Source organism: Oculina patagonica, chromosome 7, assembly GCF_052425735.1.
Source record: "Oculina patagonica isolate OP01 chromosome 7, crgOcupat, whole genome shotgun sequence".
Classification (NCBI taxonomy): Eukaryota; Metazoa; Cnidaria; class Anthozoa; order Scleractinia; family Oculinidae; genus Oculina; species Oculina patagonica.
The window spans coordinates 10676030-10703118 of NC_135764.1; the positions used below are offsets into that span (position 1 = coordinate 10676030).

Genomic DNA, 27089 nt, shown 5'->3' on the forward strand with positions numbered 1-27089 from the left:
GTCATACTAGTACATTCCGTCGTAATAGGAAAATAAGCGGAAATCGTGGTTACGTTCCCTTTCAGAAAGCTCGCGAATTTACTATCATAATTATAATGATGATTACAAGGAAACTATCCTTTCATCACTGCGATCTTTAAAGTCAAAAGGAAATACTGTAGTTTATTTTTGTTCAAACAAGACAAATATCACATTACACCCGCCCATACAGTGGTAGTATGAGGTGCGAATATACATTTCCCTTTTAGGAATTTTTTCATGACAAGAGAATATCAATAAATTATGTTCTCTTGCTCATGGTTACTGTTTGTCAATTTGTACCTACATAATAAATTTTGATTGTAAAAAAACGCTCTGAGAACCGCAGTTTTAAAGACCCTATTTTAAGAGATAGAGCAATTTTTATTCAGCCACACCGCTTTTGTCCAAACCCCCAAAATTACGATCCGTTACAGACGAGATATGATCTTGCGTTAGGTTAAAAGGTGAAATAACATTATTGCTTATCGCGTGTAGCACTCCAGGTGGGTCGGGAGTTTCCAATCCTCTTTTTATTTGATTCCACTGCACACTGACTGAATTGATAGCTACTTATGCACAGATCTGTTGAATACTTCACGTTATATCGACAGCTGCTAATCTGTGTCACTTTTACCGCAACGTCGCTCTGGGACACGTGAGGAATTTCTCACACAGGGAGATTTTCTCGCTAAGCTCTTCGCAAATAACTGAACCACGGTAAATCTGCAATTAGGGAAGCACGATTCCAAAATATCTGCTGTTCTTGGGCAAAACTGTATTGCTGGAGTTGTGGATGATTTTGTAAAGAAAAACGACCACAAAGGCGATGAAGACACCATCTGTCTTCGTCGGGACACTGCTGTTGATTTTTATCAACCTCCAGATCACCGCATCACAGCGTAAGTGACCCTTTGTTTATCGCTGGCACAAGTATTTCTGTCTGAGTAGTTTATCAATATAATGGCGTAAATTACACACGCGCAAATGTCACTGGCTTTAGAAAACTTTATTCTGTCCTCGTAGATCTAAGCGTCGCATAAAATAAGCTAAAATATAATCAATACTTCGAGAAACCCGCCATGTTACATCTGGCTGTCAATTAGTGCAGCGGCTTTGTCTATCATTTCTAAAACGGGATTTAAATATGGCGGCTGTCGCTGTACCCTAGTCACAGAGGTTTTCTTTCCTTTCTTTTCATCACAAACGAATTTCAGCCGCGAAATGGCAAGAACCCACGGTTCGGCGAATTCTCCTTTCAGTTTAAGAAAATATCTGTGACCGTCGTGTTTCCGCTCTGTCGTGGCTTTCAAATTATAGGACTTTAAAAATAGTAGTGGTGCGTTTAAGAGAAGACTGAATCCGTGCTTTGAGAGAGATGAAAGAAAGATTTTTTTAATGAACTCGCCTGAGAAAACGGGACCTCACATGCATATTCTTAATTATTGTATGGCACGATCAGCGGCGTGTATTTACAGTATAAAATACGTAATCCAAAACACCAATGTCACTTTGGACTATGGGAAATGTAATTTCCACAAAGCATAAAACGTGTCCTGTTCATTAATTGTTGTCGCTGCATTTCTGATGCGTGAAAATCGATGCGTGAAAATCGATCGTGCTCTGCAGTAAATAATTAATTAACATAAATTAAACAGTCACGCTAGTTTTGGCCCGATTTTAGCAGTTCTGTAAAATACAAATAATTTTTCTTTTAATCGAACAGAACCTACAAAAACAGAAACGATTGAAAAACGTATACCACATGAAAAAACTGATAAGCCACATGGATGGCCGAAGTTATACAAAATTGTCGAAAGAGATTCGTCATCCACAGTTCGGCCAGTTTAATTTCGTGTGCGAACCACAGTAAACTGATCGTAAACAAGAATATCCGATTAAAATCTTAGTTTAATATTTTAAGATTCATTAAGCAGTTTTCATTTTCACTCTAAATTTAGCAACATTGAAAAGCGTTGTATTTTAAGACGTCACCACTTCAACACAAATGCGGTCACGCAATGTTGTGTGACGCGAGGTCATCCCAGCATGGGATTGAGAGTTGATATCAAGAGTTCTCAAATAAAACTTCTCTGGCATGGAAATTATGATTTTATAGCTTCGGGAAGGCTAAATGTAACTTTTTGTTATTTTTAATATTCTCTTGAACAGTCATTTCTCCTCTACGAAAAAAGGTCAAGGAGTTAATTAACCGGGTGGCCTGGTTCGAGCCCAGTTCTAAATGCTCGTGTTTGTTTTTGTAGTTGTTTGTTTGTTTTTTGTTTTGTCTTGTTTTGCTCTGTCTTGTTTTGGGCGGCCTTGGTTGACAAGTTGATCTGGAATATTAAAAATTAAAATATATTATCATTATCATTGTTATTGTCGTTGTTATTGTTATTTTAAAGCTGATTTCCAGTCCGTACTGCGCAGACTCGGGGTTTGTTTTCGTTTTTGTTTTGAATTCGTTGAAACGTTACACTTCGGTGACAGCATACATGAAGTTTTTTAGTCCGCCATTACAGTTCGTTTCGTTCAAGGATTTCCGATGAGCTAAAACGTCGGTTTGAAATAGCGTCAAGGTTCTTCTACTCGTTATTATTTGTTCTGCAAGAATATCTGGCGTTAATAATGAAGAAAAACGTAAGTTTGTCGTGGAATTTTTAGTTTTGCTTGTAAACATTCCTTCGTGGTGGGCTCGCATAAACATTGCAGCCGAGATTGCGCAGTACGGACTGGAATTCATCTTTAAGCTATAAATTATACGGTGAAACTATGAATATATGAAATCATATATTTGAACTGCGGATGAAGAATAAATGAAGAGTTGATCTTCGCAGTCATGAACAGTTCTGTTCATAACAGCGAAGATCATCTTTTCATTTAAATTATACGGTGTTACATTTTTCCGACAGGTATTTTTTTGCGGGATGGCAGATGCCCAGCAGTTCAAAGGCGAACTGACTGTCCTACGTACGTGTGGGATGAGTGCACGTGCGACACTGATTGCGCTGGGAAGAAAAAGTGTTGTCTTGATGGATGCAGGCACGCATGTCTTGACCCAGGTAAATTACTGATGCTTTAAGCTTGGTTGTGCTCTGTGATACTCCCAAACATGTATTCATCAAGCATCTATTGGCCGTTCCGAGGATGCGCAGGGAACTGGGGCGAGTTTCGAATTTCAAGTAATCGATAATCTGACACCACCATATGAAAGATCGCGATGAGATTGGTGATTTGACTAAGTTTGATGCTTTCAGGATGCACAGAAACGAAGTTATGGACCTTGAAACATGGTTAAAAATCCATACAAACGTCTCTAATTGTAAGCCAGCGTCCCCCAAAACCATATAAACTCTTAAAATTTTTATCTGTTTTGTGACAGCTGTAAAATCCTGCCAAAGACCCATTATTTGAAAGAAACTAAGTTGAAAATCACTATGTTTGCCCATAAGATAAGATAAAAGATAAGAAACTTTATTTAAGTGTCAAAGCCATAGCCTGGAAAATAAAACCATACTAAGGGGACAAAACTAAAAGCACACAACTAATTAAATACAATAAAAATATATATAGTTATAAAAATGTTATAATAATCTATGGTGTAGAGAGTATCACAAAAATCATAAAAAATTTTAAAAGAGTTTATATGGTTTTGGGGGACGCTGTCTCAAAATAAGAGACGTTTGTATGGAATTTTAACTATGTTTCAAGACCCATAACTTCATCTCTGTTCATCCCAAAAGCGTCTAACTTGGTCAAATGACCAATCTCACCGGGTTCTTTTATGTGGTGTGTCAGATTATCGATTACTTGAAATTTGAAACTCGCCCCAGTTTCCTGCGCAACCTCGGAACGGCCAATTCTCCAACAAGCCCAAATTCTTCTCGTGAAAACCCATGAGTCTTCTCATCTCTCTTGTCTGCCTTGATGGCTTAGGAATGTTAACATTAACATCCGAATTAAAGCCCTTATTAGCTTCCCTGAGCACTATTCCTACACAACAATAAGTTAAGAAAAGTGTGTATGGGCCTCAGGAATTTTAAGCAGATAATATGATGCATTTTGATTGCCATTTACTACCTTTTTACCTTGTTGGAGACGCGGTGGCCTAATGATTAGCGCTCTGTACCTGTATTCCGGATCGAGCAATCCGGGTTTGAGCCCTGGCATGGGTCATTATGTTTTTGTTTTGGGGCAAGACCCAGTACTCTCATACTTCTTTTCGTCACCAAGATGTATAAATGGGTACCGGCGAACTTATGCTGGAGGGTGCGATGGACTAGGAGCGGGTAGAAATACCCATCAGGGGTACTAGGTGTAGAAATACTCCTAGGCTCCGGCGGAGTGGGCCACTTCGCCTTATCTAACTTCCTTTGCATGGCTACTCTCTTAACTGTGTTGCTTTTCTGTGTTTTTGCCTTCCTCTCTTTTAAGACACGGGGACGCCCTCTGTCAGAAACAAAGCTGATGTGGTGTTCATAATGGACTCGTCTGGAAGCATCGGGCCGGAGGATTACAACCGCGAAAAGCAATTCGTCAAAGATCTCACGAATGTGTTCACAATCTCCCCGACTGCGGCACGAGTCAGCACGATCATATACAGCGACGACCCGAAACTCATGTTCGACTTCGACACTTACAGTGACAAACAAAGCATTAACACTGCCATTGACAACCTAGAGTATTTAGGCAACAGGACACGAATCGACAAAGCATTGGCACTAGCGCTGGAGGTCTTCTCCAAATCCCGTCCGTCTGTACCCAGAATCGCCTTTGTCCTCACCGACGGAAAGCAGACAGAAGACTTCGACGCAAAACCGCTGGACGTAGCAGTCCGACCATTGCACGACCTGGGAGTTCAAGTTTACGTCATCGGGATAGGCATTTATATCGACATCAATGAGTTGTATCTTCTTACCAGGCGACGGCAGGATGTGTTCTTTGTGGACTCCTTTGAGAAGCTTTTGCAACAAACGTACCGCATTGTTAACCAAATTGATACGTACGGTGAGTTTGAGTGACTGAAGTGTTCTATTTAAGATTCTAGCCATCATTATTTATCGTGTTCAACCCCAGGGAGGAAGGGGCACTCAAGAAAGATATACGGGAAGGCCCAGACAGAAAAAGGAATCCTTTCATGTATTTCCGAAGAAGATAGTAACCCTCAAACATACCTACGAAAGCAACGTTCTTAACGTTCACAATATTTTGAAAGTCTCTATGAGATACATAAATGGAATTTCTCCCCGCCCTTTTATATACATCACTCCCGGGATGAACCTTTAAGGGATGAAAATGGTTGAGATGGAGGATGAGGAAGGAAAGGGGAAACAACAAAGTGAGACAGGAAGAGAGGGACAAGAAAAAAGGAACACAATCAAAACACTGTCAGGAAAAGAAGAAAGGGCGCACGCAGGCAAGAGAACAACGCTATGCAGGCACCGAGTTGGATTACCGAAAAAGTAGTATTCGCTGCGAATCCAAAGCAAGGTGAGAAGACGACAACCTCCACCAATCAACGAAGAACCTGATAGACGAATGGCGTGACAGTCGTTGAGGGGCGCACTCTGACGAACACGGACTACATCACACTGTGTGACCGATGACAGACAAGGGAGACGAGGGAAAATATATAGAAAGACCGGAAGGGAAAGAAAGTTATTCATTAGCGGGAGATTCCAGTTATCGAGGATTCCAGTTATCGAGGGTAAAATTACAGTAAATGTATAACGGAAATCCAGGGGAAATCGATTTTGGTTCAGTAGTCTGCTGTTTATAGACTGTTTACATCCTCTTTATTTTTAAACGCAAAAGAACGCGCGAGAGAGAACACAGCGAGCGAAGCAAGCGCGATTGCAAAGCATAAGAGGGTGGGGCGGGGACCAAGCGTGCGCTGGCGTCCAGTTCTCTCGCCGCCGCTCTTTCCCCGGCGTTTAACGATCGAAGTAAAATTAAAAAAAAATAGAGGGCTGAGAAAAGTCTGGCTTGTTAAAGCAAGAAGGGACGCCGCCTTAAAATCTTTCCTCCACTTTTCGTCCATAGAAAAATGTTTGAAACGACCGTTCCATCAAAAAAAATATGCGAATATAAAACGGAAATTAATTGCAAAAGTTGAAATTCTCTCGAGCTTCCTTGAAGTTGAAATAAATCCGTTTTTCTCTGGGACTTAGTTCAACGCGGAAATTCTATTAAATTTAATCCATCCACGTATTTTCATTGATGCCATTGAGAATTTAGCCTTTAATCGAGATTTAAGCCGCGTCATTTTCGTTACTTGCGCCTTTGCTTTGAATTAAAAAAATAGAGAAGAGTACGAATGAAAACGTTAATTTCAATTTCAATTGAAAAACATCGTCTCGATACAAATTCCTCTATTTTGATCTTTGACGAGTACAATAACTTTACCCAGTCTCTATTCTCTTACCACAGATGCAATACCACCGCTGGAAATCGCAGCCGACATGTTGTTCCTGCTCGATTCTTCCTCAGCTATACCCCGAGAAAATTATGGAAAAGAACTAAGTTTCCTAAAAAAAGTCGTCGGGTTATTCAACATATCTCCTCGCTACGTCCGAGCCGGCATAATTCCTTACGGAAACACCGCTGAGCTGTCTATACCACTTGGTAGAGATACAACAAACGAGGCAATCAATCGGTCAATTGACTCACTTCCTTACATTGGCGGCAACAAGAGAATCGATCGTGCGCTAATGCTAGCTAACCAGACGTTTTCTCAAGCACGACCATTAGTCCCTAAGATTTTAGTCATTCACACTCACGGAGGACAGCTGACAGATCCTGGGACCGACTTAAGGCCTCCTATCCAGGCTCTTCGCGCTCAAGGTGTCAGCGTATTCGTAATTCCAATTGGAGAGGGTGTGGATTATTCAAGGCTAAATCAGATTGACGGAAGGAACGATATCATTGCAGACAAGTCTCACGAGTCACTGGAGCCGTACCTTCCGCCTGCAGCTAGTTATATAAGAGTGAAATCAGGTGAGGTCGATATGGCAGTTATTTACTGAACAGTCAGTAAATAACATCAAAACTTATCTCTAGGGATAAACTTAATATGAGCATTAACATAGCTGCTTTTCTTAATTTAGAGACCAAAAGGATGAAAGCTGTTGAGATCGATAAATTAAGATCAGAACAGAACATGACGTTATGCACTTTGTATTTATTTACCCCACTGCTTTTCTTCAAAAAATGGAATTACTTTTATGGTCGCTATTTTTGGAGGGTCGTTACTTTCGGAAGGTTGCAGCTGAACCGTAAGACCCGTGCCCTGCATCTTCACTGTTACGATCAGAAGGGGACTTTAAATAACCCACCACTTATCGCAAAGTGTGAGCCATGAAGTTCCCGGTGTTGTGGTCTGATCTCGCCTATTGTACTGTCAAGTGTGGGGTGGGAAATTCTCGGAGATATTAGCTAAGGGCGCTTTCCATTAGACAAAAGTGGCTGGCCGGCTGGCCGGTGAATCTGAATGGAATATAGGCTCACAACAACAGTGAAATATTTATATATTGACTGATTTCACAGGACAAGTCTGACTAGCAACGGAATTCAGTTCTCGAAAGTAGCTGACCAACCGGTCAGTTCTGACTAATAGAAAGCGCCCAAATAAAGTGTTCATATCATATCATTCATATACAAAACAATCGTTAAAATAGATTGCTACTCTGGGGATTCGTTACCTCGGCTGAACTTTACGGTGAGTCGCTTTTTCATGTCTAAAGGTTACCATTTTGTTTTAATTTGACAGACTTTTCAACTCCTTTGAGTAAAGACGCTGCCGTTGTCTTCCTGATAGACTCCTCTGAGGAAGTAGAGTCGAACGACTTCAAGAGACAGAGAGAGTTTGTGGTATCCTTAGCAAAAGCCTTTAAGATTTCTGAAAATGGAGTTCGCGGAAGTGTTATTACATACGGCAAATACGCCCGGCCAAGTGCGCAATTCAAAGACTCTACAAATTTTGATGAATTTCTGGAAGCAACAGTAAGAACCAGCCGAATAAAAGGACCAAGGAGGATGGACACGGCGTTGCAAATGGCTGTCCGCATGTTCAGAGATCACGAAAAACCTGCACCAAGAGCAGTCATATTATTCACGTCAGGGCCACAAAAAACCGATCTTGACCAACTAGAAGAAGCTAGGAAAAAGCTCGAAAAATTGGGCGCGCGAATCTACGTCATTGCCATTGGCCCTTCAGTTGTCTACCTTGACGTTGCGAGACTGGTGAACAGTTCTAGCGATGTCATACAGGTTCCTTCGTTTATCGATTTACAGTCTGAGATTCATGCAGTTGGGAGGCACGTGAGCCTAAGACAAGGTAAGCAACGTAGATTAGTCTATGTTATGGACATGTTAAACGAGGCAATTTCCTTCGCGACATTCTCGTCACCAGAGCCGCTCGTCCCTCTCAGCCGGCAAAGCCTGGGGCACGGGGGAACAAGTTCCTCTGGGGCCACATGATTTGTTTGGCTAGGTCTTTAACAAAGGACATTTAAATTTAGCAAATCAAATCAACCGTTCCAAAATCCTTTTGTTGTGAGTGATTTTACTACGGTTGATTTGATTGGCTAGATTTAAATTCTAATTGTTAAAAATCTATCAAAAATGAAACCATGTGTCCCCATAGCCACTTGTTCCTTGAGCCCCAGACTCATCCGGCCAAAAGGGACAAGCTGGTCTGGGGACAAGAATGGACATGAAACGAAACAAACACTGCATTGACATTTGCAAAAAAAATTCACGTGTAACACTTCATGTTTGCAACCTGCAATGCAACATTTCGTGTTGGAAATTGCAAGACAAGTAGAACTATTCAGGACAAGTTACTGCCTGTTACACCTGTCCTGTTGGCCTTAATTTTTGTTCTTTTTTCACTAGGTCACCTTAATTAGTGACTGCATGAGTTGTAATATCAGCAACATTGACCGTTTTTTATTTACGCTTTGCGAAATATGGGTATTTTTTGTTGCTGACACTGAATTACTCCTAATTTCTATATTTTGACGGTAGCGATTCCCAATAAAAGAGCCAGCGTCATTAAACAACTAAATAGATAATTACACTATCGCCAAGCATGTATAGCTTTTGAGATCACCAGCAAAATGAATGAGTTTTTCCCAAACTCACAGTAGCGTTTTGATGACAGCATAATAGTCTATATAGTCTATATTGCTTTTTTGGTAGTTTTGCATGCTTTACAATTTTTATTGTGTAGGATTTGCAAAATAGCAAACACGAAGAAGGCTTCGCCCGACACCCAGTCTCCAGTTTGTTCTCTAATCTGTATCAAAATGTTAGATTTCTACAACATCGTCTTTATATACTTTTTTTTTGTTTTTTTTATTTAACCCTCAGGAGATACAGCGACCCTTTTTATAGCCGATGTTGTGTTCCTAATGGATTCGTCCGTGGGTGTTGGCAGTGCAAACTACAGAAGGCAGAAGGATTTCGTCAAAGCTGTCGCACGGGCCTTGAACTTCGGAGAGCGAGCCACCAGGGCCTCACTAGTAGTCTACAGCAGTAACCCGAGGCTGATAACCAGATTCGACAGCCACACGACCCTGAGGCAGTTCGAAGCCGCCGTGGACAGGGCGTCTTATTTACGCGGCACGCGGCGTATCGACAAAGCACTGGCATACGCAGCTCGAATGTTTACCGCAGCAAGATCGGGTGTTCCTAAAGTTATGGTGCTCATTACATCCGGGAGACGAGATTCCGTCAATCCTCTTGACGTTGCTAGTATACCGCTAAAGAATATTGGCGCGAAGTCATTCATCGTCGCCATTGGTTCTTTACCAGACATAAGAGCCTTGCGGTTGATTGTCAGCGGGAATAAAGACATCTTTAGAGTGCCGTCTTTCCTCAGTCTTTCTCAAATAGAAAAATCGTTTCCGCAGTACATAATCTCTTCATTTGGTAAGTGAGAAAGGTAATTTAACTAAATTTAATTTAATTTTGAATTTAAAGGATCAAAGATCGGGGCAATATGAAATTGCTTTGCCATTTAGAATTGTTATGTTGTGGCCGTTTAATTCTCTACCGATCAAAACCTAGTTTCCCCAGGGTCAGACAGGCAGGTTACGGCAAAACAGAAAAGGGGATATTGTCTCAATGTATCAACAAATTCTTTAAACTTAAAGTGAAAGAAATTAATGTTTTCCTTCGAGAAGAATTAAAACTTTGAGCGCGAGTAAACACATGGTCAGTTTTTTATAAAACACAAGGATCGAGGAAACTGTTGAACGTATAATAACTCAGTCATGAGCTAAATGGGTTTTCATATTTGTTTCATAGACTCCACCGTACCCACTACAAAGCCAACGCCGACTACAGGTATAACGCCCTCTACAGGTACAGAGTCCCCTACAGGTACCGCGTCCCCTGTAAGGACAACAAACGTAAACGCAGACATCATTTTCCTGATGGATTCATCTCAAACTGTCACACCAGAAGCTTATCGGAAGGAGAAATCTTTCATCAAGGAAATGGCTAGACACTTAAACGTGTCCCCTGGCCAATCACGCGCTGCCCTGATCACTTACGGTTCCACGGCTTCAACAGTCGATACTTTTGGAAATACGCGATTTGATGAGTCGGTTGACCGGGCTCGATCCATGTCTGGTGCTCGAAGAATAGACCAAGCCCTGCTAGAGGCAGTACAACTGCTTTCCTCTGCTCGACCATCTGTTCCTAAACTGGTGGTACTGTTAACGGCGGGAAACCAGCAGTCAGGCGCACAGTCTCCAGAGTATGCTGCCAGACGGATCCAGTCTCGTGGCGGGAAATCTTTTGTTGTTATGGTTGGCCGTGAGCCCGATGAAAATGAGTTTTATAAAATAGTAGAGAAACCTTCAGATGCGTTCAGAGTTCCTTCATTTGATGGGATCCAACCATATGCTGCTCCGTTGTCAAAAGGAATTGAGGAAAGCCTAAAGGAAGGTTAGTTAGGGGAGAAATGAACCAGACTATGCTTTCATAACGTAACTGAGAACTTCGTGGTGAAAAGGCTTATTTTGTAATGTTTATTTATAGTTGAAGTTAAGTTGTATTTAACGCACGCTGTCAATGGTTGTTTTTTGGTTACGTTGCCATGACCATGTATCCTGCAGTGGGAACCATTCAGCTTGGGTGGGTCTAATACTTGTCCTTTTTATTTGTAAATTTGTTGCTATATATCTAAGCACTTTATCACTGGTTCATTTTGAATATAGTTAGTTTTGTATTTAGGTCTCCGGAGTCTTCCTCTACCATATTTCAGTTAATATCATGCCATAACCACTTACTGGGGAGTATCCGCTTCAACTCAAAGTGTTCTCTTCATTATGTTAAATGATATTCAAAGCTTTCTTGATCGCAAACCAAAAAAATTAAGAGGACACTTTTCCAATCAGAAAATAATGGGTGATGACCAAAGCCACTTAGAATACCGCGTTTATTACTTCGAGTAAAGGAACAACATCCACAAGGAGGACAATTAGGTGCAATTCCTAAGGCAAAACGTTCCACTATACTTAAAATATAGGGATGTACCATGTCGCCAACAGGTTGTTGTATTACTCTTATTGCAGGCCCTGAAGCCTCAGACATCATTGCGGATGTAGTATTTGTAATGGATTCTTCTTTCACCGTGCCTCGCGACGACTACAGGAAGGAGAAGGAGTTTGTCAAGTATCTCGCCAGATATCTCAACGTTTCACCGGGGAATTCTCGCGCAGCGCTTATTACCTACGGCAACAGGGCGGCTGAGGTGGTAGGCTTCGACATCAAACGGTCTGTGTCAGACTTCGAGACTGCTGTAGACAAAGCTCCATTTGTTAGCGGTGACAGACGCATCGATCGATCTCTTGACAAGACCTCTCAAATAATGGCCAACGCCAGGCAATCGGCGACGAAGATAGTCGTGTTGTTGACCTCCGGAAAACAAGCCTCGGCGTTCGGCAGCAAGACTCCTGGTGAAGCGGCAATTCCTCTTCGAGAAGGCGAAGTTTACAGCTATGTTGTAGCAATAGGTCAAGAACCTGACATCTCGGAACTTCGTCCTGTGGTGCAAGAATCATCGCATATTTTCAGAATGGCTACGTTTGGTGATTTAGAGCCTCGCCGGACGACGGTTGGTCAGATCATTGTCGAAACATCGAGTAAGTTCTGTCAGTATATTTCTGCGCTGGTTTTCAATGGCCATAAACAAAAGCATAAGGAATGTACAAGCATAAGCATGATCACGAGCATAAGAATAAGCATAAGCATGCATACCCTGGGTGCCAGAGGGTTTTTACATTTTGTAGGAAAAACAAATAGTTCATTATATAAACATCAGTGAAATACCAGGAAATCTTTCGCACGAAAAAATCATATCTTCACACGTGAAAATAACATGTTTTATTTTTTTCCAAGAGGGCACGGTAACGAATCCTGCAATCTGATTGGTTATTAGCGCGGGCAAGATTCTCCTATCTCTGCCCACGGGCCACGGTAACGCTTTCGTGAGTTTCATTTCGCGGCGAGACGAACGAACCCATGACAGTTTTGCTCTCCAAAATGATTTAAATCGATGTAGTTGCTCACCAACCGTTGTAAATGTGAAAGGGAAAATTAGCAGTGGAATTAAAGGCCTTGAAGTTTTCCAAAAGGCGAGTATTTATTCTCTTTAGTGACAAAATGAAGTTATAGTTTTATGGCCGTGGTTTGCCGATCGTTGTTTGTGCATTCGCACTGATTTTCACGCCATTGCGGTTAACTGCAAGTCGCCGGTTTACAGACTCGATTTATCCTTTCAAACACCTTGCTTCTCTGCTACTTTTCTCCAAAACCGAATACTGCTTATCGCCATTCAAGAAAATGAGATGCTTTATTAAAAAACAGTCAAATTAATTCTCGCAATATTGTGCCGTCACTGTGCAGACGACCAAACTACACATTTCAGCTTCATTCAGTTTCACTTTCGCAAACTTTTTGTCAAAACAGAATACTGTGGGAATCAACACAGAGGTTTTTGACTCGTTAAATACAAATGTAAATAGCTAAGTGCTTTCCAGTCCGAAAAGTAAGTTTAATTAACCAAAGAACTCACAAGCCGAAATGGAGTTAAAAGTGTTTCGCAACTCGCTGATTGCTCTGTTCTACATTGTGCTTTTCTATTATTTCAGATGCTTTTTTCTTTTTTTTTTTTTCAGATGAAATTCTCCTTGAGTACTGTTCATTTTAGTGAATTTATTTTGTTTGGCAGTAAGCTCTTATAGCAAACAGATCGATATTTACTCTTGCCGTAGCTCATTTATGGCGATAGTCTCAACATTGGATGCGCGCGTATATAAATACAAACGCATTTGGCAAGAAAGTCTTTGTAGGTTTTTTTGGTGTTTTTTAATCAAACACATTAAAGTAGGAAAAAAATAAATAAGTTATTTACCCGCTTAGGGTCGGTCCGTATAGTGAAAAACTGTGACCTCGGCCTTGAAAATGCTGCCCTCGGCCTGCGGCCTCGGGCAGCATTTTCAAGACCTCGGTCACAGTTTTTCACTATACGGACCTCCCAGCCGGCAAATAACATATATATTTTCACATGTGAAGATATCGATTTCGGAACATTTTCTGACAAGTTTGCCCTGTTTCAATGCTGAATGAGCCAAAGAAAATCAATATTAAGTCGAAACATCCTCGGATCTTCCTCGGCAATCTTCGGCAGTCTTCGGATATCTTCGGAAATTTTCGGAAAAGTTCGGGAAATGTTCGGAAACATTCGTACGACCTTCGGACAACATTTTGAAAATCTTCGGAAATCTTCGGAAAATGGTCGGAAATCTTCGGAAAATCGTCAAAAACATCGTAATTAGTAGGTTTATATAATAAACAGAATATTATATGGTTGCTTGGAGATATGAAATTTATCTTCTCGTGTTCAAATCAATATACCACTCGTTCGCTGCGCTCACTCGTGAGATATCGATTTGAACACTCGAAGATAAATTTCATATCTCCGCGCAACCACGTAATGTCCTCTATGTCTTTCCTGCAAAAGGAATAAAAACCCTCTGGCACCCAGTGTTAAGCATAAGCACGAGCATAAGCGCACGAGAAGAACGAACATACTCATTATTCTTAACCTCCCAGAGCAAATTATCAGAGCAACACACATGTTCCATGAATACAAGTGTTTTACACCCTTCTGTGACCAGACATGTGAAGGCTCTGGAAACAAACGTATCACACTGTAGTATCACACTATAGTATCACACGTATCGGTTTAAACCATCTAACGGATTGATTGTATAAACAGGAAGGGTAGCTAATGACACCAATAACAATTTAATAGAAAAATGCTGATTAGGCCGAAAGTTTTCTATTACGCTAGGTAATTTTCAGCGTCGGTGTTTATCTTTGAAACAAGTTGACCACAATTTCCATTTTTGAGGTTTATAATGTGGACCATGGAAAAATATGTTGGCTTCGTTGTTTTTCTAGCCATAAAATTGAAAGATAGAGAGGGAAAGGAGACGTGCGTCAGTTACATGTTATGCTGTTATGCTGTTATGCTCTCGACGACCTATGAGCGCGCGAGAAGTGTGACACTAATAGTGAAAATTAAAATGTTCTCGCTTTCAAGGTTGTAGAAAACAAGAACAGCTAGTTAAATATACCCAAACTTTATTCATAACTTTTTCGCGTTTTATGTATTATCAAATGTGAATCAATGCGTAACCAACAGCTCTTGTTTATTTTAGCGGTCCCGACACCAATTACAAATATTACCGCTGACATCCTCTTCATCATTGACTCATCGTATGACGTCTCACAAAATGACTACATCAGAGAAAAAGCATTCGTCAAGGACATTGCCAGGTACCTCAATGTCTCGCCTGGAAAATCACGTGCTGCGGTAATAACTTACGGCAAAAACGCCAACCTCGTGTTTAAATATGACGGTTATGGCACGCTTTCCACCTTCGACAGTGTTGTCGACAAAGCGACGTACGTCGGCGGTGTCCGAAGAATAGACCTCGCCCTGGAGGATGCAGGTCTTTTGTTAACCGAAGCCAGGCCTTACAATGCCAAATGGGTCTTCCTGCTCACTGCAGGGAGACATCCTGATGACCCCAATTTGAAGTCTCTTGCAGATGCGTCGCAATCAGTGCGAGACCTTAGCGACAAGATTTATGTGGTTGCTATAGGCAGCAGACCAAATGTTGGGGAGCTTGGAGATGTCGTGAAAGAATCCAAAGATATATTTCCAGTAAGCTCGTTCCAAAGCTTGAAACCGCAGGCCAAACCGATTGCTAATGCAGTTGTCAAAGGATATGGTAACTTAAATAATTTTACTTTTATTGTTTACTAAATAAGTAAGCGCGAGTTCATCAGAGGAGGTCAAAGGAAGCACTGCCATTAGGTACCGACCAAAACTGTAGGAAGTTTTTTGGGGGGCTTCGTTTCGAACCTTCTACTGGGTGTTCTTTGCAGACATAAATAAACCTTCGGTGAATCAATCAAAATTGTTTGGAGTAAGATGGAGGAAGTTTTTGGCGCGAAACTCTAATTAGTATTTATTTGTTGAACTTTTTGTACATTTGTGATAAACTAATGTGCTTTCAGTCAATCAGGTTTAAGGTATTTACTATAGCAGTGTTATAAATGAAATAAAAGTCTTATGGACTCTACCTTAACATCAGAAAGCAATTTTTCATGTTACAACAAGACCTTCCAAAGATTTTTAAAGGAGTCCAATCCAAATGAGGCGTTTTGAATTTTTCCATTTCCATCCTCGCCATTATTAGTCGTACTCACTTCTTAATAAACAGGGTTTCTGATATTGCCTGAGTACTACTCTACAAACTCGAAAACAAACTTGAGCAAGTTGCAATTTTCATCATGATGAAATTGAAAAAAAGAAAAAAATAGCTTGTCTTGCTGTTTTTAAAATTCGAGATACTAACTGTCATTTTGTTTTCCTAAGATGGCGATCCTCATATAATCAAAACCTTGCGAGCTGCCATGGTCTTCCTTGTGGACACTTCGTCATTTGTCGGAACCTTGGACTTTAGGAGCCAAAAAGAATTCGTGAAATCAATGGCGAGATCACTCAATGTCGGGCCTGAAAAATCTCAAGCAGCCATCGTAACTTATGGCTCTACATCATCGCAACCACGTCCCTCTGACATGTATGACAATTTGCCTGCATTTGAGCGAGCCGTTGATGGCTCCAGGTACATTGGAGGTCCACGAAGGTTGCGCTACGCTGTGGACAATGCAGACACGTTATTGCAAACCGTCAGATCCGATGTTCAGAAGATTGTGGTCATTTTGACGAGCGGGAAGCAGTCGGTACTACAAGACGTGCAGTTCCTGAAGGAATCTTTTAAGAAACTTCGCGCCTCTGGCACCAAGGCATTTGTCGTCGCCATTGGAAGTGGACACGACAAGGAAGAGTTACTTCCAGCTGTATATCGACCGGGGGACATTTTTACAGTTGCTTCATTTGAAAAGCTCGGACAGCAGGCTTGGCCAACTTCCAAAGCAATTGCAGAAAGAGCAGGTACCAGATAACGCTTTGTTTTATTGCACGTAGCTTTCTGAGTAGTTAATAGCACACTTCTCAATATCACCACTGCACCTTGCGAATGCGTGTTCATTTTTAACCAAACTTTTGTCCTCATACTATGGCAATGTTCAACCATTGTTATATGTCTATGTCAGGATCCTTTATTTTCCTAATGATATTATAAACTTGTGCGTTGCATGGCTGCTAAACGTATGTTTGTTTCTTTGTGAGTTTGTTTTGTTTGTTCATTGGTTTGTTTGGCTGCTTTTGCTGCCAGATCTAATCCATTGTATGGTTAATATATCACCTACTGCACTTACTTACATTTCTTTATAGTTTACTGACTTTTTTGTAAAAAACGCCAATAACACACCTTCTTCACCATACTGCCTCGTATTTGCATTTAGATCCGATAGTACCACGTGACTTCCAAGCCGACGTCCTTTTCATCATGGACTCTTCCGCTGAAGTTTCTCGAGGAGACTACACAAAGGAAAAAGATTTTGTGACAGCCCTGGTGAGGTATTTGAGGTTAACCCCGGGCGGAACGCGAGCTGCAGTCCTGACGTATGGTTATACTGCGACACTTGTTGCTGACTATGACAGCTATGACCAGCTTACACCTTTCGAGAATGCTGTGCAGAGAGCATCCTACATAAGCGGTAAGATAGCTGTAGCAGAATGCTGAGATGACGCATCACAAAATTCTATCTATTGTAGTTGAATATTGGCTATTATGAGACCTATTTAAACAATAGTAAGAGCGTTTCTGTGGAGGAACTGTCGGCTGATAGGACGGGTACCCCGTGGAAATTTGATGTCAATCAATCAATCAATCAATTTATTAAAGTCTTGGCGCGGGATGAGGTTGCCCTCTCTATCCGAGCCGGAGGCTCATGTAAATAGTGTATGACAATAATTAAAAAAAAGTTATAAAAACAACGAGAACTAGTATAAGTAATTGAATAATAAAACAAACAAATTAAAGCAAATCTTATAAATTATAAGACATCTACTGATTTTAATTTTCCACGTCTCTTGTCACATTTGATGTAGGTTCACGACGTATTGACAAGGCCCTCGATTACGCCTCGCAGTTGATTACAAATACCAGGCAACTACTCCCAAAAATCGTGGTACTACTTACGGCAGGTCGACAGGCTTCTGGTCAACCCTTGGAATTAGCCGCGAAACCGTTGTTAGAGTATGGGGCCAAGATGTACGTTGTGGCAATTGGCGACAGACCGGATGACAATGAGCTGCGATTGATTGTTAAAGATGTGAAGTTTGTGATTAAAGTACCCTCGTTTGATGATCTTCCTGGAAGAGCGTTGACAGTTGCGCAAAAACTCGGCAACCAGTCAGGTGAGAGAGTGAGAAAATTACAATTTTTGATTCAATGCTGGATTGTATAATTGGTTCTTAAATGGTATTTCAATCCAAGCATGTCAATACTTTCTTTTTCTCTTACTAAATCTCAAGAAATCCCCAAGTATATGCGATGTAAAGTGTGCTAAGTTCGACGAGTGTATGTCAAACTTTTTAAGAGCAGTTGTAAAAAGTTCGCCTTTGAGCCTTGTGGCCAATCACGCCAGGCCGGTACTTACGTGGGTTTTTTTTTATTATCAGGAAGCCACTAAGAATATTTTTACACAACTGGGTAGAGAGAGAGGCACTGTACAATTTAGTCTCCCAAGAACACGACGCATTGATCGCAATTAGAACTAGAACCCAGAATGCTTGATCATGATCCAGAGTAGAGCGCATTAAACATTTCACCCTATTTGCAGTGCAACCTGTTCTATTTGGAAAGTTCGCATCCCAATGTCTTCGTTTGTCGAACTAAAACAAGTTTCCCCTCCGTTCATGTACGTTGCTCTCGGTGCACTACACTACAAACAATTTGTTGTTGTTGTTGTTGTTGTTGTTGTTGTTGTTTGCCTCCTTTATTTGCTCTTTGTATTCACTTACGTTCTCGAAATGTATTTTCCTAGATCCAGAATTACCAAGTAACTTTCCTGGAGCCGACGTCCTATTCTTAGTAGATTCGTCTTCCGACATTTCAACCTACAACTACGAAAAAGAGAAAGAACTCGTGAAGAATCTGATCAAGACTTTGAACTCCCTTCCAGCGAAATCTCACACCGCCCTTATAACTTATGGCAATAGACCTAGAGTGGTGTACGGGATTAACAATAATATGACTAACGATGCAATACAAAGAGTGATCGACTCAGCGCAACCAATGGGCGGAGCGAGAAGAGTTGACCGCGCCCTTGAAGAAGGAGTGCGGCTTATGAGAAACTCTAGAGAGTCCGTTCCTAGAATCGTACTTCTCATTACAGCAGGTCAACAGATTGAGGTAAGAAACTGATGAATACTGTTCGAAGCGTATTTTTGTTAAAGAGAACTTCCACTCTTACGACAAGTTGGCCTTGAATTGTTTGAAATAGTGCCTAAATTTAAAATTTTACAGCAAAAGAGAGAAATAACATTTAATAGAAACAAAAAAATGGAAAAGATGATTGCTTTTAAATTTTCCGCGCACCGTCATTTTGGATTTTATGACCGACGTGTAATGGTTGCTCAATTGTTTCACACAAAAGATGCTCGCTTAATAACAATAGCGGCACCATTACACTTCATAAAATCCAAAATGGCGGCGCGCGGGAAATTCAAAAGCGATAATCTTTTCCACTTTTTGTTGCTATTAAATGTTAGGGTGAGGGGCCTCATAAGTAACTGATTCCATTCATTCATAACAACGAAGAACACTTTAACTTTTAGTCTTGACTGTTTCCTTTTCTGTTGCTTAGAACGTAAAGCTGTTTCGTCTTTGATTATATTTTAATTGCATCACAGGAAACAGGAGTGCAGCCGCTGTACTTGTTTGGCAGAGCACTCCGCAACATCGGAGCAGATTCATTTGTGCTCGGAATTGGGAAAAATATTTCCATTCAGGATCTAAGACAAGTTGTTCAAAACACACAGGATGTCTTCTTGGTACAGACATTTGAGGGTCTAGCATCAAACAAGCCGAAACTGACGTACGAAATCATCCAAAGGACCGTCGGTAAGATACCCTACGATTGAACTGTTGATTCTCCTTATTGACTACAACGATTTTCTTTGTATATACGTTTTTAGAATTTTGTAGCGCATCAAGAAAACAGTATCCCATAATTGATGACTTTCTATATTTTCGTCACCCGTCTGATTGACAATGCATTGACACCGCAGGGGACATTAGACATCGTCACGCACTATCAGGGAGACCCTGATATATGTTGACGAGAGATGAAGTCCAAATGAAAGGCATGTTACAAGTGCCACCAAAGCCAAAATAATCTACCGTTTAGTTGATCGTTTGATTGACGTCTATTAAAATTTATGTATTCTAATTTGTGGCCTTGCCACAATTATAGAATGCTCTGCCCCAGGTCATTCGATCTCGTAAAACCTAACAGAGTTCAAGCGCACTTGTCTTTTAGGAAAGATTTATAGTGAATTAGTTTTACGATGAAGTACTGCTCTAGCCTTTTCCTTTTGTTTCGATCTTTTATTTTATATTTTTGTGTTACTTTCTGTAATTATTTTAATTTCTTTATTCAGATAGAACTTCCAAATGTAATATCGTAGGATAATTGTTTTAATATTGTTTTTCTGTCTATTTTTGTTTTTGTTTTGTAAAGCGCTATTGGATAGCGGTAGAAATAGCCCCCGTTAAGAAAGTGTTGTTATTTTCACCGCACCTTCGTTCCTTCCCACCCTATCCTCACGGCTTCTACGCTTATGACATAATTTTTTCTTGCTATTCTCTTTTAGATGGTCTAACTGAAACGGATGTTGTCTTCGTTATGGATTCGTCCTCGGAAGTCACTCAGGCCAACTACAGATACGAGAAGGAAGCCGTCAAATCAATGGCACGCTCCCTAAAGGTTCCCTCGGGCCGATCCAGAGCATCCGTTATAACATACGGCAGTATTTCATCACGTGTGATTAAGTTCGATAGTTATCGATCTTTTTCTTCTCTTGAAAATGCCATCGACCGTGCACCGCGTATTGGAGGTCGCCGGCGGATAGATCTCGCTTTGGACGATGCCGGAAAATTGCTTTCAGAGGCCAGATCAGTGCGCCGAAATGTCATCTTGTTTACGTCTGGAAGAGCTGATCCATCTTCAAGGGATTTGTACGAGGCAGCAAAACGTATATTTGCCGAAAATGCTGAGCTGTTCATCATTGCAATTGGCAGCAGGCCTTATTTTAAAGAACTAACTGCAGTTGTAAAAAGGCCGGAAGACGTTTTCAATGTGTCGTCATTTATCAACTTGAGGAGAGACTATGAAAAAGTTACAAAGAGCGTTACACAAAGACCACGTAAGTTGAACGTTTGTCATAAACTCCATTAGTGTGACTTGACAAGTGAAGTGAAAGAAGCGCCACAATAACTAGAACATATTCACACTACCTTTTTTATGTTAATAGTTCCAAACCACTTGTAAAAACAGAATAGGCTCACACAAATGAATAAAGGAACGGACGGAAGCACTGACGAACAAGCAAACAAACAAACGAACGAACGAACGAAACGAATATCTCCGACATGTTTAAACAGAGGCTCGGATGAGGCTTGTTAAGGCACCTCTAAGTGTTTGTCTTCTCACCTACCCATCCCATGACACGTATTAAACTCGTGCATCGAGGCAGCCTTAATATTTTTTTCTTTTTTTAGAACCTAGAGTTTACGGTGACTTCACTGCTGACATAATATTCTTAATGGACTCTTCGGTTGATGTCGATCAAAATACTTTCAATCGAGAGAAAAGCTTCGTAAAATCCATGGTGCGATCCCTGAACTTATCACCTGACAAGTCACGTGTTGCTGTTATCAGCTATGGTGACACTCCTGTTGAAGTAGTTCGCTTCTCTTCCTCCCAAGACATAGCAGCAATCACAATCGACCTAGACAATGCGCGGAAGGTTGCTGGCAGGCGCAATATTGCTAAGGCTTTAGAGTTAGCTGCTTCTGTCCTCAATGGAGCTCGACCAGCTGTCTCGAGAGTGATCGTCTTTCTGACTGCCGGTAGTGAGCTGTATCTCACGACACCATCCCAGGCACTAAAGGATCATGGTACCGACAGATACGTCATAGCGATAGGACTTGATGCTGATGAGGAAGAGTTGACCCCCATCATCGACGAACCACGTGACTTGTTTACCATTGCAACGCCTCAGGAACTAACATGGAGAAGTGAATATATGGTAGATGAGATTATCAAGAGGACAGGTGAGATTATTTGGCACAAAGGTGTTCTTGGGTTTGTTTTCTTTGAAGTGAACCATTTCACAGCATTTGTAAACAGACCTAACCTTGTCAGTCCAAAGTATTTAATTTTGTGACGTTTTCTCATTCGTCAGACTATGTCAAAATGCAATTATCCCACAGTACGTTGGTTTCCTTTGTTTTAAAAAACAAAAGTCAGTCAAGTAACAAAAGAGAAAGAGAACTTAATTATCAGACAGACAGACAGGCAGACAGGCAGACAGACAGACAGACAGACAGACAGACAGACAGACAGAAAGACAGACAGACAGAATATTACGTGGAACTTACCTACGAGTCGGAAAAACTTATAACAGGAAACTCGTAACAGGAAAATGCTGTTATAGTTACAATCTCGTGTTACAATAAGACACAATTTTAGTTAAACGACATTGTATTCATTTACTAAAACTCAAAAAGGCCAAAAAGCCATAAAATGAAAGAATATGTCAAGAAAATGTCAGAATACCTGTAGCTAATTTCATACCGATGAGGAAAGACCGCATTCATTTTTTTGTTTATTTATTAGTTAGTATTTATTATTTTAAATGATAATTGCTTTCCAGTTGCCAAGAAAACCGTCCAACCGCTTGCTTTTGATGCCGACGTTCTGTTTCTGATCGATTCGTCCTTCGACGTGGGCCAGGCAAACTACAGAAAAGAAAAGGATTTTGTGAAGTCTCTCGCTTATAATCTGAACCTCAATCCTGGTAAAACGCGAACGGCTGTGATCATATACAGCAGCTCTGCTAGACGAGAAATCGGGTTCACGGACCATACCTCTACGTTATCATTTGACAGAGCAATCGATGGACTGCCTTTGCTTGGAGGGATTAGACGAATCGACAGAGCATTAGTCGCGGCAGGGTCTGTCTTAAATTCAGCTCGACCCTCTGCGAGCAAAGTTGTTATACTTCTGACAGCTGGTCGGCAGGCTCAGGTCTCTGGAGCACAATCGTTAGATAAGGCCATGGAACCGTTCAGACAACATCGCGCGAGAACGTTCGTGATTGCAATTGGCCAGCAAGCGGACATTAAAGAATTAGGACCTGTTGTAGAGAACCCACGTGACATTTTCGCTGTATCTACTTTTGACATGTTACGGCGGCATTCAATTCCTATTGCTAAGGATGTAAGGAATAGAACAGGTGCGTAGATGATTAGCTTAGTGTTGACATAGATTCTGTACGTACCAATTTATTTTGAACAGTGAAATTTTATTGCCTCATACGATAATATATATTTTGTGGGGAGTTCAGTGACCAGAAATTGTCTAGATGTACCACCGAATTTTCAGAACTAACGTGAATGAAATATATCACAATCAGAACGGAAAATTGATGTGTTTAGGTTGATTTTGCAAGGCGTTATGTGGCATCATTGTATAAGCTGTTTGGTTTTGTTTGCGTTTTTATTTTCTCTTGTGTTTTTTTTGTTTCTTTGTTTCTTTATTTACGCCCCGCAACGTATTTTTTTCATTATTATTTAGATAATTGACGCCTTACTTACAATAATAAGTACACTTACAATAACAGCTAGTACAATACTTACAATACTTAAACACTAATAAAGACAACACTAATACACAATAGCCGGATTTGTTTTTTTTTACAATACTTGTAATAATACGACGGAAGAAGAAGAAAAAAAAGTACACTAGAAGCGCAAAAGAAAGGTATACAACTACACACACACAATATATAGCTAGCAGCTGGCTTTGGGTAACAACAAAAGAGATTATGTGTTTTCACTGCTACAAAGGGTGGTCCACTTGTTCCTATGTTTATTATAATTACCATTTCTGATAGCAATCTCTCTTTCTGATTGAATTTTACTTTTAAGCAAACAAAGAAAGACTTTAAACATTGGATTTTCAGACTTGATTTTTGAAAGGTAAATGTGATATTTGCCTATTAAAAAGAAGTGGTTTAGCTCATAAAAACTAGAAGATCCTGGTTTATAGCCATAAAGAATTTCAATAGGTTTTGGATTTATGTTTTCAAAGCGTTTTACGTTCCACCATTCGATTGCCATTATCCAAAATTGTTCGCGTTAGGACACTCGCAAAACATGTGTTCTAGTGTTTCATTTACATAATTACACAACTCACATACTGGTGAGGCTTTTATCTTCATTTTATATAGTCTTTGGTTTGTAGGGAGAATGTTATGGATTAATTTGTACTGAAAGCTTCTTAGTTTATTTTCTATTGTGATTTTGAAAGGTAGTTCATAGATGGCTTCCAAGTCCGTAACATTTTGATTCTGTAGGCGGTGTTCTACAGTGGGTGGGCGAAAGGACTTTCCGACGAGCAGAGAGCGAGCTTTTTTGGCAGAAACATTATCTGCTGTTAAGACGTTTTGCGTTCTTTGATTACCTGAAGGAGTATCGAGGATTGCGGTTTTCCAGGCTTTTGGGATTGCGGCGATCACGCCTGCGTAGTCCAAAAAAGTTGTACGGACACCGAACTTGGCCTTAAAATGTTCGAAAGATAGATAGTTTCCCTGCTCGGTTAGAAGGTCACGAACCTTTACGATTCCATTTTTATGCCACGATTTGAAATAAAATGATTTACCGCAAATCCTTATGAAACGATTGTTCCATAAGATCTCTTCTTTAAAATCTGTGGAATTAACTGGGTCATTTGAGTGAATTTCTTGCCAATTTGACAGAATCTCTTTATAAAAAATTGGAATGTTTTTTAACTCTAGGTAATTTAGATTGAAATTGCACTGAAACAGGAAAGCACCTCCATATTTTAACAAAAACGAATTAAGAAAGGCGCACCAGTTGTTTTCAGGCTCATCACAGAAACGTTTTACCCAAGCAATTTTTAGGGACTTGTTGACGTTGTTGAAATTGACCATATTGAGCCCGCCTTTGTTCACCGGGCCGTTTAACGTACTTCTTTTAATTTTATCCGGCTTAAAATTCCAAATAAAAGCAAAAATTGTTTCATTTACTCTTTTGATGAAATCAGATTGAACGTGTAACACTGAAGAACTGTAAACAAGCTTAGAAAGGGCTAACGTTTTAATAATGGTTACTTTCCCTAAAATCGTTAAATGCCTACCAGACCAGAGATTTAAAACTTTTTGAAGCTTAGAGAGCTTTGTTTCAAAGTTCATGTGTTGGCGAACTAGAGTATCGTAAGCAAAGACGACTCCAAGAGTTGTATCGTATTGTTCTGGCCATGATATTCCGAACGGACTGTACTTACCAAGTCTGCCTTTCCAAGCACCAAGCCACATTCCCTCGTTCTTGTGTCTATTTATTTTGAGTCCGGAGCACGTACCGAATTGCTCAAGAAGGGTGAATAAATTGGAAGCAGGCCCCGCAAGGTATGATGGGTTGTCATTGTTTTTTTGTCCTGTAAGGTGTTCAATCACGGTGACTTCATGATCATTTTTTTTCTGGGGCAACTGAACCAAAGGCTAAGAGGAATACCTGAGATAGAGTAGCATTCCATCCAACCAAATGTTTATCAAATCAGTTATAACGCTAGGAAAATTCACGTGAATAGCCATTGTATTTTCCGAAAATGCTTTATCTCTTGTTTCACGTGTAAACCTTATTTAAACCCATGAGCAGAATTCAATCAAACCGCTCGAGGAGGGTAAATTGTCTAGTGTTTTTTGTGGATTTCTCCTTCTTTTGAGATTGTTAACGAGAGTGTAGCTTTAAACATGTACAGTTGTTTGTCGTTCTGTTCTTGTTTCGTCGCAGAATCCCGTTGCTGCGTTCTGTGGTCTTGGCAATGAGTAACAATGGGGCAAGACAGGCCTTTTCGTTTATTGTACTAAATTTTTGTATTATCTGACTGCAGATGAGCCACTACCGCGCTATTCCGGTGATGTTGTGTTTCTTGTGGATTCCTCGAGTCAACTGTCTCGTGACGATTACACAAAAGAGAAGCAATTCGTGAAAATGTTGGCTCGCGACTTGGGTGTACCCACCGAAACATCGCGAACGGCCGTTGTCTTGTACGACAGCCTCATGAGAACACCTGTAAGGTTTGAGACTGTTAAAGATTTGCCTACCTTCAGCCAGACTCTAGACTCGCAACAACAAATAGGAGGAGGCAGACGAATGGACAGAGCTTTAGAATCTGCAGCTAGGATTGTTCAACAAGGGCGCCCTTCAGTTGTCATTCTTATTACTGGGGGAGGTAGCGATCCAGAGGCCAAGCGTCTGGACGAGGCTGTTAAGCCTCTGATAGCTAAGGGAGCAAAGACGTTTGCGGTGGTGATTGGACCAACGTCACTTGTCTCCGAAGTTGCGCCTTCAGTTGAGGACCCTCAAAATATTTTCCAAGTACGATCTTTTGATGAGCTGATATCCCAGAGCAAGTCAATAGCAAGCAGCGTCGTTGGTAAGTGATAACAATGACAAATTTAAGATCTATGTCAGAGGGTAAATATGCGTTCTTTATCTTTGAAAGCGATTTTCGATTGAGTGTCGTAACCAAAATTAAAGTTATCACTCTTACTAATCACGGAGGACGCAGGCAAAAAAAAAAACTCGAAGCAAATACATATAGCGTAAAGCCGACGAGTCACGATTGGCTTTTCTTTCACTTCGTATTGGTGAGAGAGTGATACGGGTTTTTCGAACCAATTACTAAGCGTATACGTAGAAACCCAAAACCAAAGAAAACGCGCATTACATTTGACACTCAATAACTCAATAACAGATCGCTCTGTGGCGCTTCTTACAATAGAATTCAGTACTTTTTTGTCAATCCCCATGGAGGCGTTTAGTGACACTTGAAATAAAATTACAGTAAAGTTGTTTCTACTTTAGTTAAACAAATACTCTGTAAGAATGTGCTAGCTGTTGACGCATTGACCATGCAGGCAAAGCGAAATTGCCTTTTGATAATCATAATGAAGTAGTGATTTTCTTTCGTTTCCTTGCAGTATTTTCTTTAAAAAAAAAACAATAGAAACCATTTTTTTCTCTTTTTACTATCAAATACTCGTCAACGTTTGGTGTCAAAGAAATGAAAAGGCCTAAATTTTACGTGGAAAACTAAAATATAAACTTGATGGAAAGCAGGGCAAGGCAAGCAAGCAAAAAGAACAGGAAAAGACAAGCCCATTAAGCCTAGACCTAAATTGCGAGCAGTCTTTCCTATTTGCTTAAGGAGGCTCGATGTAGTATTTTTAGCCGAAGGGTGGTTGTTTTGAAAATTAAAAT

At 40.5% G+C, this 27089-nt stretch overlaps 1 protein-coding gene across 1 annotated transcript in view; it reads left to right on the forward strand.

Moving 5' to 3' along the window:
* Nucleotides 1-536: 536 nt before the first annotated feature.
* Nucleotides 537-27089, forward strand: part of LOC144660676 (uncharacterized) — a 39448-nt gene continuing 12895 nt past the window's right edge. The window contains exons 1-18 of the mRNA XM_078521360.1: nt 537-920; nt 2931-3080; nt 4453-5025; nt 6448-7014; nt 7787-8353; nt 9391-9951; nt 10330-10974; nt 11604-12173; nt 14757-15332; nt 15983-16561; nt 16975-17229; nt 17624-17932; nt 18562-18929; nt 19430-19640; nt 20393-20944; nt 21300-21854; nt 22457-23038; nt 25717-26262. Coding sequence (XP_078377486.1) covers nt 848-920; nt 2931-3080; nt 4453-5025; nt 6448-7014; nt 7787-8353; nt 9391-9951; nt 10330-10974; nt 11604-12173; nt 14757-15332; nt 15983-16561; nt 16975-17229; nt 17624-17932; nt 18562-18929; nt 19430-19640; nt 20393-20944; nt 21300-21854; nt 22457-23038; nt 25717-26262 — 8239 coding nt within the window. The 5' untranslated portion in view covers nt 537-847. The remainder of the gene's footprint in view (nt 921-2930; nt 3081-4452; nt 5026-6447; nt 7015-7786; nt 8354-9390; nt 9952-10329; nt 10975-11603; nt 12174-14756; nt 15333-15982; nt 16562-16974; nt 17230-17623; nt 17933-18561; nt 18930-19429; nt 19641-20392; nt 20945-21299; nt 21855-22456; nt 23039-25716; nt 26263-27089) is intronic.